This window comes from Echinops telfairi, unplaced genomic scaffold (genome assembly GCF_000313985.2).
Source record: "Echinops telfairi isolate 266 unplaced genomic scaffold, ASM31398v2 ScPeMD7_9;HRSCAF=40, whole genome shotgun sequence".
Lineage (NCBI taxonomy): Eukaryota > Metazoa > Chordata > Mammalia > Afrosoricida > Tenrecidae > Echinops > Echinops telfairi.
The window spans coordinates 75010041-75028113 of NW_022103906.1; the positions used below are offsets into that span (position 1 = coordinate 75010041).

Here is an 18073-nt window from a genome sequence, read left to right on the forward strand (position 1 = left end):
TGAAGCTACCACTTCCTACCTATGTGACCTTGAAGCCAAAGTCTCTCTCTCTGGTTCGCAGCCTCTCAGCCATGTGGCAGCCAAGTGTCTCTCAGGTCCACAGTCTCTCAGTCACATCATCCTTTGGTATTTGCCTCCTTGGGTTAGGACATCAGCCCACCTGTCAATCTGTCCCACAGTTCCAGTCTCAGGCCAGATGAGGAGAAGGTCTCCCAGTTTCAGTGTCGCTGCTGAGCCTCTGTGCCACAGTCTCTGATGCACCTGGTTATCGATTTGACGATGTAGAAGTGGTGAAGAAAAAAACGAGGGAGGTGCTATCAGCCATCCAAACGGATGAGTTTGAAAAATGTTTCCAAGAATGGAATAGCAGATTTGACAAATGTATTAAGTATAATGGGAGAGTAATTTGAAGGTGATAAGGTTGTTTTGTTAAAAAAAAAAAATTAAAATACATAGCTTAAAAAAATTCTGTATTTTTTTTGGGGGGGGGTACCCCCTAGTATACATGTGAGACTGAAGTCTAACCACCCTTGCTTCTAAGGAGCACTCTGGCTCTACTTCTTCCAAGATAGATTTGCTGGTCCTGTGAGCAGGCCATGGTACTTTCAGTATTCTTCACCAGCAGTGTAATTCAAACACACAATTTCTTTTGTCTTCCTTACTCAATGTCCTACTTTCACATGCATATGAGGCAATGGAAGATAGCATGGCTGGGGTCAGGTGCACTTTAGTCCTTAAAGTAACATCTTTGCTTTTCAGTACTCTGAAGAGCTCTTATACAGATTTACCCCCTGAAACGCGTCTTTTCTTCTCCTGGCTGCTGCTTCCATGAGCACTAACTGATCCAACCAAAATGAAATCCTTGACAACTTTCAATCATTTTCCCACTTATCATGATGTTACCTATTGGTCCAGTTGCACAGATGTTGGACGTCTTTACATTGACTTATAATCCATACTGAAGGCTGCAATCCTTGATCTTCATCAGCAAGTGCTTCAAGTCCTCCTCACTTTCAGCAAGCAAGGTTGTGTCACCTTCATATTGCAGGCTGTTAATGAGCCTTCCTCCAATTCTGGCATCAGGATGGTGGTAACCTATGAAGCCCATAATTGTGAGTATTGTCTGTGAATTCTATGTGGCCTTTACAACAGATCCTGGAACAGGAACAGCAGAGGCAGAATGCGGTGGGAGGAAGGGTCAAGGAGGATAGAGCAAGAGGCGTGTCTGACCCCAGCCTCAGGGCAATGGAGAAGCTGGAGGTGGTCAGAGGCCCTCTGTGCTGTTTACTGCACCATATCACAGAAATATGCACTTGGGCCTACATATTCTTGAGTTAACTATTTTTTCCTATTAAAACCAGTAGAATAAATTAGAACTACACAACCACCATTAATATGGAGAGCCCTCAATGCCTACTTTCAGTGATGGATATAACAACTAGGCAGAAACTTAGCAAGGAAATAGACTTGAACAGCACGATAAACTAACTGGACCTAACAGACATCTATAGCACATGCCACCCACCAACAGTCAAACACTGAGCTGTCAAGGGTCACTCCAGAGTCAAATTTCAACAAATACAGTTGTGAAGACTTTCTGCATACCTGAGTGTGAACTCTCAAGAGTAGTGTCTGATTTGGCTTCTAGGAATTGAGGAATTTTTTCTAACTGTGGAACGTAGTACATCTTTGAACATCCAGAAGGCTTGTATGGCAACAGTGAAGGCTGAGCTGAGGAGGTAAAGATCAAAACAACAAAGACATTTCTTAAAATAAAACATTCTCAACACTGGGGAGGAGAGCCAGTCAGCGTGCGATGTAGCAACGATGAAAAAGACAACTTTCCTCTAGTTCCTAAATGCTCCCCCCCCCCACCCCCCCTCCGCATCATGATCCGAATTCTACCTTGTAAGTTTGGCTAGACCAGAGATGTACACTGGTACAGATAGGAACTGGAAACACAGGGAATCCAGGGCACATGATCCTCTCAGGACCAGTGGTGTGAGTGGCGATACTGGGAGGGTGGGTTGGAAAGGGGGAACCGATTACAAAGATCTACATGTGACTTCCTCCCTGCGGGACGGACAACAGAAAAGTGGGTGAAGGGAGACGTCGGACAGGGCAAGATATGACAAAATAATAATTTATAAATTATCAAGGGTTCATGAGGGAGGGGGGAGCAAGGAGGGAGGGGAAAAATGAGGAGCTGATGCCAGGGGCTTAAGTGGAGAGCAAATGTTTTGAGAATGATGAGGGCAATGAATGTACAAATGTGCTTTACACAACTGATGTATGTATGGATTGTGATAGGAGTTGTATGAGCCCCTAATAAAACGATTAAAAAAACAACAAAAATATTCTCAACATTGACACATAAAAGTGAGACCAAGTTCTGCCATTCGAAGATACCATTACTAACAATTTAATGCATGTTATCACAGTATTTTGTCTCTAATTTGTTGGCATAGCTATCTACACTGCATATAGTATGTATAAGGAACTATGGGATTCTGCTTTCCTGCTGCATATTTATAATGAAAACAATCATTTTTATTTCTGAGTCTTTACATTTTAATTCGATACCATGTGTAAATGTACTTAACTCTTCTCCCAATGATGAAAGCTCAGTTTGAGGTCAAATTTTCAACGATAAGTTGTGTCAATAAAGATTTTCCGGTGTAGAGCATACGCACGTCCCCTGCTACCCTAACTCAGGTAAATTCTCTAATTCTAGAGTGAAAAGGGTATGCCATTTACAAAGTTTTTAAAAACCTATTGCTAACTGCTAAATTACTTTTAAAATACCCATTTCAATTTATCCTTACAAAAAAATTCCTAGAGGTAAATGCAATTTTGTTTTTAAATTTTAGAATTATTTGAGTTTTACAGAAGTTGAATCTTTTTTTATATACCTGTTAATCACACACATTGCTCTTTTTGGAAATCATCTGTTTTTGCCCTTTGCCTAATTAATGAGATATGAGTATTGATGCTTTTCTTTCATGCAGAAATTGCTAATGGTCCCCTGGCATTATCCACCCCCTCCCTTCTTATTAGAAATAAAACTCCCTGATCTTTAAATCAGCACAGAGCCACCCACTCATGTCCTTTATTTCCCAGCCGCCCTCAAAGCCATCTAAGGCCATGTGATTACATCTGTGCCCGCAGTATGAGAGTGAGAATAATGGATGCAAGTTCTAGGCACTCCATTAAAGTGCCTCACCTCCTAGCGGCTGGAGATTTGGACCGATGCAGTGCCATTCTGGACCTAGAGACAGAAGTCACCCCGAGGGAAACCAGAGCCACAGACATGAAGCAGGCTACTTGCGCTGCATCCCCAGCCTGCATTCTGGAAGTTGCTAAAACAGCTTATCGTTTACTCCAATACACACTTGATAGGCAATCAATCAGTTGATTTTATGTTCACTGAAGCTACCACTTCCTACCTATGTGACCTTGAACAGTTTGGTCTCATTTTCCTCCTCTACAAAATGAGATCATCCCAGGTCCAGGAGTCAGATAAAGAAAGCTGTGTAACACAGGAGACTAAGAAGCAGTGGCAGTACCATGGTGGCAGTAGAGGCAGAACCAAGAGAGAGTGAGAGGGCTTCCTGATCCACGGAGCAAGAGAGCTGAGTCTCTTTGGGCAAGAGGTTTGATGGTTGAGCAGGGTGCCTCCAAACACTTAATAGAGGAGATAAAGAGCTTTGTAACACTTACCCAACTATTATTTGATTATTATTACACATGTTACTATTAGTGTATTAATGTGTTGATTTTACTCCTTTACCAGTGTATATAAAATTTGGTAGCTGTGATGGTTACTTTTATGTCTTGACTTGGCTATACTAAACCCAGTATCGTTGGGTCAATCCAGGATCACAGCTACCTTACAGGTCAGAGTAGAACTGCTTCATTGGGTTTCTGAGCCTAGAAATCTTTATGGGACCAGCCAGATTCATCTTTCTCCCGAAAAATGGCTAGGGGGTTTGAATTGCTGACCTTGTACCACAAGGACTTCTTGGCTGGGGTATAGTACCCAACTACTTAATCAAGCACTAACTTACATGTTGCTGTGGAAGTATTGTGTACACATGGCTACATCTCCAATGAGTTGCCTTTAAGTAAAGGGGATCACCCTTAAAAGATGGGTGGGTCTCATTCAATCAGTGGAAGGTCCTAAGAGTTAAAATTAAGGTTTACAAATGAGGAAAATCTGCCATGAGACTGTATGTAGCATTACATTCTGCCTGAATGTAAATCCTACCAGCCTTCCCTAAAATTTTTAGGGTCAGTACTGTAACAATAACTTCTCTCGGAGTTTCTAGTCTGCTAGCTTGCTCTACAAATTTCAACTCGGCAGCCCCTTTAGCGCATGCAGCCACAACAATGGGCTCAAACGTATGAACGACTGTGAGGATGGCGCACGACTGAACAGGGCTTTGTTCTGTTGTACACAGAACCGACTCGACGGCATTTAACTACCCCAACAACAACAATCACATGAGCACAGTCATCAAAACCCAACCAAGTAACAACTCCCTCTGTGTCCATCTAGCTAACAAAATTATATAATATGTATATATAAGTCAAACCAGTCAATGAGTCCATTCTAATTCATGGTCATGCCTACCCCAAAGGCTTTCTTCTGAGTTAACCTCTGAGTGGACTCAAACCTGTCAACCTTCCAGTTAGCAAGTGAACATATTAACTGTTGGTACCACCAAGGATTCCACATGTGTCTTTCTAGGTATCTTCTAGATACTTCAATGGAGAACCCTAACATAGTGGTTATTAAATACAATTCAGTGTACCTTAAAACTGGAACTAAGCAATTTTCTTTCTCATTAGGCATATGTAGAAAAGCTTAAAAGATTTTAGATTATACAGTATAAGCACTATCAAAACAGTATTGAAATTACAGTACATAATGTTCTAAATGTAGACTTCATGTAGAGACTGTTAGTTTTCACCAAAACCTATTCTGCTTCTTCTTGGAAAATACAACCCAACTACATTCCTATCCTGTGGAAACTTATTTGAGCCATTCTAAGGCCTGGCTCCCTGGTGACGTAGTGGTTACATGTCAGGTTGTTAACTGAAAGGTCAGCGGTTCGAAACTACCAGCTGCTCCTCGGGGAGAAAGATGAGGCTTTCTACTTCCATAAAGAGTTAAAGTCTCTGAAACCCACAGGGACAGTTCTACTCTGTCCCACAGGGTCACTGTGGATTGGCATCAACTGGAAGGCAGTGAGTTTTTGAGAAGGCCTGGCTCATAAAAACCTCTCATGTACACACACCTCTATGCTCTTTGTCCCAGACTGGAATAGTGGATCCAAGATAACTTTGGGATCCACATTTTAAAGATAGAGGAGTCATAGTGTCCCTGGGTTGACCGTTTTATGAGTGAGAAATGCTAAACTGCTGTCGTGCTTGCGCCACAGTATATTCTGCCATCTATTTATTACAGCACCTAACATTACTACAATATAAGATGCTGATAATTCATCTGCCTTTTTAAAAGCAGACCTCAACAGTACTTCATTCTTCTAACTTCTTTTTTCCCCCTTCCAACTTCTATGTTGGGTATGAAGGTATAAAGTTAACCACAGGAAATATAAGCTCCGCATGTTAACTCTAGTACAATAATCATACTTGACAGCTTGACAGTAAAACCGAGATAAAACAAAATAAAGCATACTTTCTTCATAGCTAAGGTGACCAGATTTTAACATGGGTAAAGCGGGGCACCACTGATAAAACTCTTATCCTGGCGAAATAGCCACAGGGCAGCCGAAAACAGTATATCCTAGCTTGTCGTGCATTCTTTCTGAAACTCGGGACTTTTTAAAAACGCTGCGGGATATGGGAAAAATTGTTAAAAATTGGGACTGTCCGGTCACCTTATAGCTACCAAAGGGTGACATAGTTATGGTGGATCCCAATGTTTAAGTCACATTTAGATTTTCTGAAGCCACAGTTAACTTGTGAACTACTATTTTCTGAAACAGTCACAACTAACACTGGCAACTTGAACTACAGTGCAATCACAGTGTCTTACCGAGTGTGCAACGTGTAGTAGAAATGTGCTGGATTGAAGACGATGAAGCAAACCTGATAGGTTGACCTACAGGCTTGGGCTTTGGAATTTTACTCCCACGATCTTCAGTATTAATAAAAATCTCAGACGAAAACAAGGTCTTTTCTGGGCTTTCTGTTGTTATCTGGGTGACAGCATCTGATGATAATTTTTCTGCTGAGGTCTTGAGCTGCTCTAGTGGTCTAAACGATAAACAGATAAGATAGTGGGTTACCTTTACCTATCAATAACCCAACAAATACCAAAATTTTTTCCAAAAGTGGTGTCAAGGAACACTTAAGTAGCTATCAGAAATATTTGAGATATTACACCAACTTCAAAAGCTTACGGTAATTTCCAGGGGTGGTGGTTCTCGGCTCCCACTCACAGCAACCCTGTGCACAACAGAAGGAAGTACCACATGGTCCTGTGCATCCTCACTTAATGTCACTGGAACATGCATAAATCTATTAATGTTTTACTTTATAAAACTGACTTTTCAATCAAATGAAATGATCTTTTATCTACATTAGCAGAGGAAAAGGTACTTTTCAGATGAAGTAAAAATGTATTAATTTATTCTTTTAAACTACTAGAAGTCGATCATGAATAAAGGGACTACAGACTAAGAGTACACAAAGATAAATCAGAAATACAGTCCTTCTCTCAAAGAGTTTATAAGCCAACAGAGAAACACGAGGTTTTCAATATTATAAGTGTTTATTAAAGTATATCAAATTCCGATTAAAACAGAACAGAATAAACAAATGATTGAATAGATAGTTAGGGGGTGGGGAGACAAATCTTTCTTACAAAAGAATTCAAAATAAAGTACGTAGATACTCCTCCTCTCTGAGATGAAGCATAACCCTTCCATCACGCCCAGAGCATGATTTAGACTTAGTGACTAGATTCCAAAGAACAGTATAAAAAAGGAAAATATGTGACTTTACATAATGGAGAATTCTGGCAATTACTGCTTATCTCAAACAACCACCTTAAACATGACCAAGGATGACATGCCCATTCTCCTACAATGCACTGGGAAAGGGCCTGCATACACCTCTGTGGTATTCTAGTTACAGCCCATTACCAAACAAAACCACCACCAGACAGACCCAAATTGGAGCATGTTCTACCAAGTACCTGGCCAGTATTTTTCAAAACTGTTAATTCACGAAAAACAAAGAAAGAACGAGAAATTGTCAAAATGGGTGCAGACCAAGGAAACCTAACAACTAAAAACAATGTTACGGCCTTAGACTGGGTCCCAGAAGAAGAAAAAAATGGGCATGAATTAAAAATCTGATGAGATCCAGATAGAGTCCGGGCTGTGGTTTACAAACCAAAAAAACCCCAAGTGAATATAATTTTAAAATGTTGGTTAAACAAAAAAATTTTTAAGTTGGTTTCTTAATTTTGACAAATGCACTATAGTTAAGTAGGATGTCAATAATAAGAGAAACTGAGTAAGGGGGAAAATGGAAACTCTAGTATGTTTTTAACTTTTCTGTAAATTTAAGATGATTCCCAAACAAAGGTTAGTTAGTTTTGTTGTTTTAAAGGGAGTGTATTGTATTGGAGTAATAGCTGTATTTAATAAATAGAAATTCTGAATCTCTGCTCTCTGTACCTTTACTAATTAAAAAAGATAATTCTGAGAAAAGAAAACAGGACAATCCTACTTTTGAACATAGATGCAAAAATTCTGAACAGAATGTTGCCAGATCAAGTCAAGTGCACGTGTACACTTTTTTGTAAACGTAACACAAGCATGTGGACGGAGGACCCCTATCAAGATGATTCATCCTAGAGTACTATCCCCTTAGTTACCATGCAAACGTGAATGTCAGACAGACGACACCAGGAGGGATGGAGCAACGAGAACTCTCCCTCCCCTTCACTGCTGGGGGACCCAGAATGTAATCACCAACCTGAAGGCAGTCTGGTAGTTCCTTACAAAGCTAAGCCACTCGAGGCACTAATGATCCAAAACATTTCAATTTGATGAAAGATATATATATATATACACACACATAGACATACACTCATGCAAGAAGGTCAACAAACTCTGCACAATATAACATCAAGGAGATGATCACTGTATTACCCAAGAGTCAAATACTTGGGGAAAAGGGAATACTGAAAGCAGCCAAAGAGACGCAACGCTTCACAGACTAATCATCAATATGATTAACAGCTGATTTTTCAACAGAAACAATGGAGATCACAAGGCAGTTCATTCTCAGAAACCCACAGGGGCAGTTCCACCGTGTCTTAATAGGGTTGCTATGAGTCAGAATCATCTTAATGGCAGTGAGTTTGGTTTTGAAGAAATAAAAAATTAAAAACCAAAAAAATCCCTGAAAAACTGCCAAGAATTCTGTCTAATCAGCCAAGGATTAGGTAAAATAAAGATATTACCAGAGAGAAAAAAAAAAACCGCTAAGAGAAGAGTTCGTTACAAGTAGACCTGCTCTGTCAGAAATGCTGATTGAAGTCACTCAGGCTGAAATGGAAAGATACTCAACAAAAAAACACAGGGCACTAGTAAAGGCAACTGTTATTGTACTTTTAGTTTATAACCCCCCACCCCCTTCTATGTTCTTTAAGTCAATACTTTGCTGACTCATCAAGAGTTGACTCTTCAGGAGTATACTCATGTTTTCCTAGCCAAACAATGCTAACTGATGGAGAGTTAACACATGCCTACTAGTTTACACAGCTGTTAAGCCTCCAAGCAATATAGGTCTCACAGGAGCATTTCAGACCAGTCTCAGCTATCTTGGTTTAGGTGATGGTTCTACAGAGTGAGGCCCTTCAGCAGCTGTCTCTCACGTCAGCTGTCCCCAGTCTTACCCTCTGCTACATGGGCCTTTTTATGGAACCGTCCAATCCATATTCCCAGAAACATGATGTGTGATACTTCTGACTGCTCCGATCCGTAGTTTGGTAGGGCACATGTTTAAAAATGATGAGTCAAGGCACTGACCAACTTTTCAATGAATTATGTACAGACATTTTGTCTCAATGCCCGAGTGACTTTGGAAAATATATTAGTCAGCTGGAAGGTGATATTTTGTAGGAAGATAGTGATGAGTCTGACCCCAGACACTCAGATAAGTATCTAACAATGAAAATGATTCTGAAGAATGGATGGAAGACGATATTTTACCAACCTTATAGGATTACATAAATACTTCAAGTGTAACTGTTCAACTTGGTGACCAAAAAAAGTATTAAAAAGGTAACAGATTTACTTTTTGATTCTGACTCAAAGTGACCCGACAGGGCAGAGCAGATCTGCTTTTGTGGGTTTCTGAGGTTGTAGATATTTATGCAAGAAGAGAGCCTCATCTTTCTTCTGTGGAGCAACTTGTGGGTTTGAACAGCTGACCCTGCAGCACAATCCACTGCACTACCAGAACTCTGTCAGGCTGATGTCCAGATTTACTTTTTGATAACAGTTTCTTTGATCTAATTACTTCTCAAACCAACTGATTCCATCACCAAATGGAAAAATGTCACAAAACCTCTAGTTAAAACTTCATTATAAAGATGTTTCTTGGTTTACCTATATTGAAGGGGAAAATGGAAATGGCAGAATGGAAACACCATTGGTTAACCAGCCCCCCATATTTTCTAAAACTATGACTGAGTTTTGAGCAAATCCTTCTATTCTTTCATCCAAGGGATAACTCAGAAGTGACAGCTAACAAAGATAGGCTTCTCCAAGTCAGGCCTCTTCGGATCACTTCATTCCCAAATCTCAGTACCCAAACAGCAAACAGCAATTATCACTTGATGAAGCAAATGATACCATGGAGAGGACATATTATCTTCAGAATGTATAATCCAGCAAAAATAATAAAAACATGGGATTTTAGTGAGGGCGCTTTGTGAACGTGAGACTGGCTACATTTGCAACTTCAAGATTTCTTCGGGTGACGGCAAAAAGTTACAAGACACTATATTTATCCATCTCACAGCCTGTCTTCTTGTTGGCATCATGTTTACCAGGATAATTACTACAACAGCATGTCTATTGCTGAGCTATTATTGAAAAACAAAGCACCAATCTATGGTACTATAGAGGAGAAATTATTGAAAGGAAAATCCAAGAATATTCAAAGAGGAGATATGACAACCTCGTGGAAAGAACTCATTGTTCTTGTCATACATGGAAAGACAAAAAACCACTTTGCATGACCTCAACTATTCACGAGCCCTCTGTGAAATCCACATATAACATAATCAAACCTATGTGCATAGTCCATATGGATAGCCTTAATTAGAATGGGAATTCAAGAACACTGCCTTGTGCTCATGCAGAACCTGTACATGGATTAAGAAGCCGTTGTGCGAATAAGGGAAAATTGCATGGCTTAAAATCAGAAAAGGTGTGTGACAGGGTTGTATCCTCTCACCATACTTACTCAATCTGTATGCTGAGCAAAGCATCAGAGAAGCTGGATTATATAAAGAATGTGGCAGCAGGATTGGAGGAAGGCTTATCAACAAATTGCGATACGCAGATTACACAACCTTGCTAAAGTAAGGAGGACTTGAAGTACTTGCTGATGAAGAGCGAGGATTGCAATCTTCAGTGTGGATTATGACTCAATGTAAAGAAAACCTCACAGCTGATTGAAGTTGTTAAGAATTTCATCTTCAGGGGAACGAATAATAGAAAGGTGGGTGAAGGGAGAGAATGGACAGTGTAAGACAAGAAATAACAATAATAATATATAATTTATCACGGATTCATGAGGGTTGGAGGAGCAAAAAAAAAAGGAGCTGATACCAAGGGCTCAAGTAGAAAGACATTGTTTTGGAAATGTTGATGGCAACATATGTACAAGTGTGCTTAATACTACTGAATGATGGATTGTTTTAAGATTTATAAGAGCCCCCCAATAAAATGATTAAATAATAATAAAAAAAGAATGTCAATCAATACTCATAGAAGCAGCAGTCAAGAGACCAAATGACGCATTCATTGCACTGGGAAAAATCTGCTGCACAACACTTCACGACAGTTCTCGCTTTTAAAAATAGAAATAAATGTTCTGTCACTGGCTACCAATGGTGAGAAAGAATGGTAAAGGGTAGGAAGCCGTGTTTGCTTACAGCGATAAAAGTTTGGCAGTGGTTACTATTGAGTCTTGTAGAACATGACTAATTTAGCTGATATCACACGAACCTTTGAGTTGGCAAATGTTATTTATACAAGGGGATACCTCCCCCCAAAAAACCCTCCCCAAACCACCCCTGGAATTGTGCTGGGTGGAGCAGAGCTGTTTTATGCATTTTTCCTACTAGGTGAGCATCAAGCAATTTGCTCTGAGTTAGTGCACCCAGTGCTGTCACCTGGGAAGGTTTTCTGTGGTCACAGTTAATTTTTTCATGGAAGCAGTTTTGTTTGAACCTTTTTTTTTTTTTTCGTGATGCCAAGATTTAAGAGAACAGCATACAGCTGTGAAATTTTGTTTCCTGCTCAGGAAAAATGTCACAGAAACTGTTGTAGTGTTGAACACAGCTTACAAGGGCAGTGCTATAGGAAAAACTCAAGTGTACGAGAAAACCACTTTCAAAAAAGGTGAAATGTTGATTTATGACAAACCTCGTTCTGGATGTCCATCAACTTCCCTCCCACACAGATAAAAATGTCAACTCATAGTGTGTTCCACCAGGTCAGACTGTTAATCAAGCTTTCTATTTAGGGGTTCTGAAAAGATTGCATAATGGTATGTGGTAAAAAGGCCTAATTTTGTCACTACAACAATGCACCTGCTCACGCAGCCATCTCAGTGTGCCAGTTTTGGGCAAAAAAACACCCTTGCCTCATGCACTTTAATCAACTGACCTCACTCCGTGGGACTTCTTTTTGTTTCCGCGAATGAAGAGGGACATAAAATGACAGCTATTTGATTAAGTAGAAGCAGTGGTGAAGAAAAAAAATGAGGAAGGTGCAGTCAGCCATCCAAACAGATAAGTTTGAAAAATGTTTCCAGGGATGGAAGTACAGATTTGACAAATGTATTAAGTGCAATGGAGAGTACTTTGAGGTGATAAGGTTGCTTTGTAAAAAAAAATTTAAAGACACAGCTTTGGAGGCGGAGGGGTACCCCCTCGTATACCTACGATGATAAAAATAAAGCTATGCATTCACAGTAAAGTCAAAATTAGACGTGTGCCCAGGCTACATAATCACATAATCTTTGGAGGATACATTTTTATAAAAATTTAAAAGGCATCTATTGCTATTTTTCTTACTTCCTTTGCTTTTTGTGCCATGTCTGGCAGACAGTTTTGCCTTCGTGAATGAGAGCTGTTGACATGATTGCCACGTGTCTCACCTGCATTGTTTCCTTAAACAGCATTCAGTTAATTACGTTTTTAAACTGCGCAAGTGAACATCCTACTCTTTTAATCTAAAAACTGAAGACCTTTGTCTTACTCAAGCTTTTGCTTCCCGTTTGTCCGGATGTTGTTGTGAGGTGCCACTGAGTCTGTCCCAACGCACGGCTTACCCTCCATGCAACAGAGGGTAAGTACAAAATGAACTGGCCCTGCATCACCCTCATAACTGTTGCTGCGGTTACCATGTTACCATTTCATTGAGACGCTTCCTCCTTCTTGCTGTCCTACTTTACTAATCATAATGCAGAGTACTACCAATTTCTTACAGCTGAATGAAAGAAATAAAAGCACTAAATTTTAGATATGCAAAAATATTCCACAAATGGAAATGTAAAGTTGTAAAGCTATACACATAAGATGCTTCTGAAATCACAATAAATCTAAGAAGTAGGGACAAAGCGTCTTCAAATCATTTTGCAGAAATCCTGTCACAATGTAAAGGTAGTGTTCTGAATAATGCTGATGGTGCTTAGCACAACCTCTTAATATTTGTGCTGTTTGGAAACTTGAATAAATAATAAAAATAATAAGGAATATAAAAAGCAAAAAAGGGGGAAGAGAAGGAATTTACAAATAGGTTGAAGTTGAACACATCCTTAAACAGTCAATGGGTCTAAGAAAAAAATAGAGCTATCAGCAAACACCTTAGAACACATGACAATAAAAACAGAACATACTCAAATTTGTGGGATGTGTGAAAGTACAGCTAAGAGGAAAATTTGCACACATTAAAAAAGACCAACTCAAAACAATAACCTAACATTTACTGCTTAAAGAACTAGAAAAAGAAGGTAAGCAAACTATACTCAAAGCTAGAAAAATAAAAATAAAAGCAGAGGTAAACAACAGAAAACAAAAGATAAAAATCAGTAAAAACAAAATTTTTTCTTGAAAACTTAAAAATTGACAAAATCTGTCTAGATTTCCTTTAAAAAAGATATACAATACAATCTATAAAAACAGAAATGAAAGTGGGGTGTATTAGTCTAGGTACTTTGGAGAAACAAATCCACAGCAACTCATGTATAAGAGAGAGTTTTACGCAAAGAAAATGTGCATCATGAAAACATCCCAACCCAATGCTGCCCAAGCCCACAAGTCCAACATTAACCCATTAACCCAACACCAGTCCACAAAGTCCTTCACCTCACAAAACAGAGGCAATAATGCCGACTGCAGGAGGAAAGCTGAGTCCGTGAACGTGTAAGCATCTCCACACGGCTGCTCCAGCACCCAGGGCTGCATGGGGTAGGTCCATGTAGCTTCTCCTTGGGGATGTCTTGTAGGAAGTCATTCTTGCAAGCTGAAGCAGGGAACTGCTAAGGCAGCTGCACCCAATGCAACCATCAGAAAACAAGAGACCCGAGAACTAGAAAGGCGAGGCTTCACCACCCATTTATCCCTCCACCTTTCAACCAGCACCACATGTGATTATCGGCCAGGCTGGCACAATTAACTAACTCATGGGGACATCTACTTTTAAAGGAAAGAAAAATTACAAAATAACACTGTTAACAATTTTATGTCATCGCATGGAAAACCTAATGGAAATGATTTCTAGAAACACACACTACCAAAAGTAACTCCAGAAGAAATCGAAAATTTTAAAAAATCTCTAACAAGAAGATTGAATCAACCATCCAAAACCTCGCAATAAAGAAAGGCACTGGCCAGATGGTTTCCTTGGTGAATTCTACCAAACACTAGAAGAGGAATCAACACCACCTAGATACAGAGATCAGCAGTTTGAGCCCACCACACTCCCTGCAGGAGAAAGATGTGGCGCAGTCCACTTCCATAGAGACTTACAGTCTTGGAGACCCTACGGAGTAGGTCCATACTGGCCTATAAGGTTGCTACGAGTTGGATTCAACTCCACACCAGTGCGTCCATTTTTGGTCTAACATAACAAATCCTTTAAAAATCTTCCCTAAAAGTGAAAAGTAGGAAGATTAGGGATAAAGGGGGTTGTCTCCACTGAATACCTAATATAAATAAAAATTAGGGGGTTTGAAAGAAATCAGGCAGGCATTGGACACCCATGGGGCGATCCACAGCTCGACATGCTCAGACCAAGGCCACCTAGGCGCAGGCAGGTGAAGGTCAACCTGGGCCTGCACACTAGGCACCAGCAACATTACATCACACATGCACCGGAACTCAGCCACTAAGAACAGCCAGTTCCCTCAATCATGCCCCGCTCCAGTGGGGATAGGAGGGGATAAAAAGCAGAGACCAAGGGCAGTCGCTCTCTTGTTCTGGTGCTCCTTCCACGTGGCTTTTCCACACTCCCTGAAGTAGCCATCTTCAGTCTCAAATTTGTGCGGTCCCCCCCACAGGCATGCACATTTTCCAGAAATAGCATGTACTGCTGAAACTATTACCTGAAACTTCCCTTTCCTTCATAAAAGTTACTTGGATTTACAAAAGTGCTTCTGCTGCGCTGAATTCTTTCAGCATTGAGAAGCAAGAACCGGGGAAAACGATCCCAGAAACCTAACAAAAGTAGGAAGGGAAGGAATGCTTTATTCTACATAGATTATGATGATACCAAGTCATGAGGCTGCAACTCTCCAGACCCTGTTGCCCACTAGTTTGGGTCACACAAAAGAAGCCCTCACAGGTTTGGCATTGTCAGAGTGGTCGGCTTCCTACAGGACACAAAAACCTGAGCCTTCTGGAGCTCTTTGCTTGCCTGAACAAGATTCACTAACAATCTGCACTACAATGCAATTGCAACATGCTGCAATATATACATACATACTGTCTCAGCAACCCTGCTTGTTGAAAGTGAAGTAGACTTGAGGCATTTACCAGTGAAAGTCAAAGACTACTGCCTTCAGTATGGATTATACCTCAATATAAAGAAAGTAAAGGTTTCACAATGGAGAAAGTAATGATGATGGGAAGGAATTAATTTCACTTGTATCTACAATCAACACCTAAGGAAGCAGCCATCACGAAGTCAAATGACGTACTGATTAGATCTGGTGCAAGAGATATTATTAAAGTGTTAAAAAGCAAAGATATTCCCTGTTTCCCATTGTACCATGTGCATATAAAGGCTGGACAATATATATGGAAGACAGAAGACTTGCATTTGAATCACGATGCTACACAAGACATGATGTTAACTCTTCCAAAAGCCCTCTGAAAGAATGCATGTTACTCTTCCGTGCTCTCTCTTCCCTATTTCATTTTCCTGAAAGACACCTATGAAAAGAATCAGATACAATCTCCCCAAAGAGAAATTGTATTGCCTTTCTTCCAAGCAGCTGAATGTACTTAAATGTATTTTAAACCCTTTATGACAAATGCCGCCAGCTGACTTGTTATTACCATGGACTCACCGATTAGCAGATGCAGGAGTCCTCTCTGTCTTGGAAGCGCCTTCCCTAGTTGAAACGTTCGCTTGTGTTTGCCTTGAGGTCTCTACCTGACTACCCTGAGAAGGTACCACTTTCAAGTCTTGAGTAGTAATATTACTGTCTGTAACAGGAAAATGTACAATATGGAAGTCTAGTGAAGATTTAGATCCTGAGCTTGGTTCCGTCACAATCGAAGATCCGGTCTGTTGCTCAGAGTTGAACTCTCTGTTCACCCTTGGTTTATAAATAGGATCCACTTTATGTACTCTTTTATCTGAGGTTCCATTTTCCAACTTGGAAGAAGCCTTGGGAGAAAGAGTTATACGAACACAAGAAACTGCTTTTCTATTTAAAGGTGGGGCACAGTGATCTGAGACTGCATGGGAGACTTTATTGTTGAACTCGGGGTCAACATTTACCATCTCAGGAACGTGTAGTGTGGGCTGATGATGGTGGTCGTCCTTTCCCATGACACATCCCTGATCCGGAGGGAAGGGGGAATGGTGGTGATCTATACACGGGCCACCGCTCTGTTCCAAAAGCTTGCGTTGTTCAAGAAAAATGTCCGAAGGAAGGTCTAATGCGATGCAATCCTGGCCCGGAGGAACGGGAGTAGAGTGTTCCCTCATCTGGGAATCTTCATGTGAGGCTTGGCTTTGTTCAAAGAGCTCTTGTTGTTCTGGGAGGAACTGAGAAGGGAGGTTTGAAGGTACATAATCTTGATGCTGAGGAGGGGAGTGACGGTGCTTTCTCAGGTGATGATTTGCATGTGGGACTTTGGTTTGTTCAAAGAGTTCACGCTGTTCAAGAAAAATCAGTGAAGGAATATCTGGAGTCACAGCAATATTCTTCTCTTTCACTCTGAGTGCAGAACTCAGTCTGCCCTGGCTGATGAAATTGCTACCAAGCACCCTAGGACGAGGTTCAGAAGGACTGATGTTAAAATGTGATTTTCTAAAGAGGTTTTCTTCTTGGTGAGCATGTTCAAAATTAACAGGTAATTTGTGGCTTTGCTTGCCGCTCTTCGCTAAAATAGTCAGATTTCTATCAGGCGGATGACTATACATGTTAAATGAAAAAGGGGAAGAGGCTCTCTGGTTTTGATTGTGAATGGGATTTTGTTCTTCGGTGAAACGAGAATTAAATACCCCCACAGATGTTCCAGTACCACCTTCAGTAACACCAACCTTAAAAACAGAGGAATCTGAAATGCATTTCGAATGTCTGTGAGATGCAAAAGTAATGGAGGTGGTAACTTTTTGCAGGGATTCTGGGGGTGCGATGTGTGATGAAGCATGGATATCCATTCCCTCCAGTGGCACACAAGAAGGTTCTACGAATTCTGACAACCAAGGGTCCATCTTTTCATGGAATGGCATTCGAAGATCCTTGCTCACTTTAAAGTTATCAGATGTAAAGTCTGGAAATGGGGAGTGGCTTTGCAGCCCCAAGGAATTCCAAACTTTGAAACGGGGGTGGTTCTGGTCGAGTGATCTGGAAAGGGTCGTGTGCCTGGCTCTCCGTGACGACGGGCCTTCCTGTGCTCTGAAGGCTTCTTCTGGCTCATCGGATTGGAAGGCACACGGGTGATCGTCCAGTTGTGTCTGCTGAGCAGTCAGAGTCCTCAAGCAGCCCTTTTCGTGGCTCTCAATGATAATGTGACTACACACGGCTTCTGGCTGGCGTCCTATTCCCCGTGGACTCTGGAAACCCTAGAAGATATGAATGGGTTCTTACATGAAGTAGTTCCAGATAGTTATACATCAACTCTATATCCAGGCTAAGATCTGACATGAAACTCAGACTGTGCCATTATTTTACAATAAAAACTTAAAAAACCCAATCCACTGCCACCACATCAGTTCTGACTCACGATGACCCTGTATAGGATTTCTGAGGCCATCCATCTTTGTAAGAGCAGATAGCCTCATCTTTCTCCCATAGAGTGGCTGGTGGTTTTGAACTGCTGACCTTGAGGTTCAGTATTTTAATGCCCAACTCCCACAATGCCATTAGAGCTCTCCTTTTCTTTTACAATAGGGAAGGTATGAGAACCCAGCAAGAAACAGACACTTAGAGAATATAATGACTCATGATACAGTTCTCAAAAGTGTTCACTAAAGGACCCAGAGCAAAATCTACTATTGTCCCCAGAACTCATTTCCCCCTTCTTCCCTTTAGTAATAAAGACTCTTCACTCTTT

At 40.6% G+C, this 18073-nt stretch overlaps 1 protein-coding gene across 1 annotated transcript in view; it reads right to left on the reverse strand.

Annotated features, from left to right (window-relative positions):
* Positions 1-18073, reverse strand: part of ALMS1 (ALMS1 centrosome and basal body associated protein) — a 99397-nt gene that overhangs the window by 45161 nt on the left and 36163 nt on the right. Inside the window, exons 9-11 of the mRNA XM_045286583.1 lie at positions 15853-17582; positions 6062-6282; positions 1606-1731 (exon numbers count right to left, since the gene is read on the reverse strand). Coding sequence (XP_045142518.1) covers positions 1606-1731; positions 6062-6282; positions 15853-17582 — 2077 coding nt within the window. The remainder of the gene's footprint in view (positions 1-1605; positions 1732-6061; positions 6283-15852; positions 17583-18073) is intronic.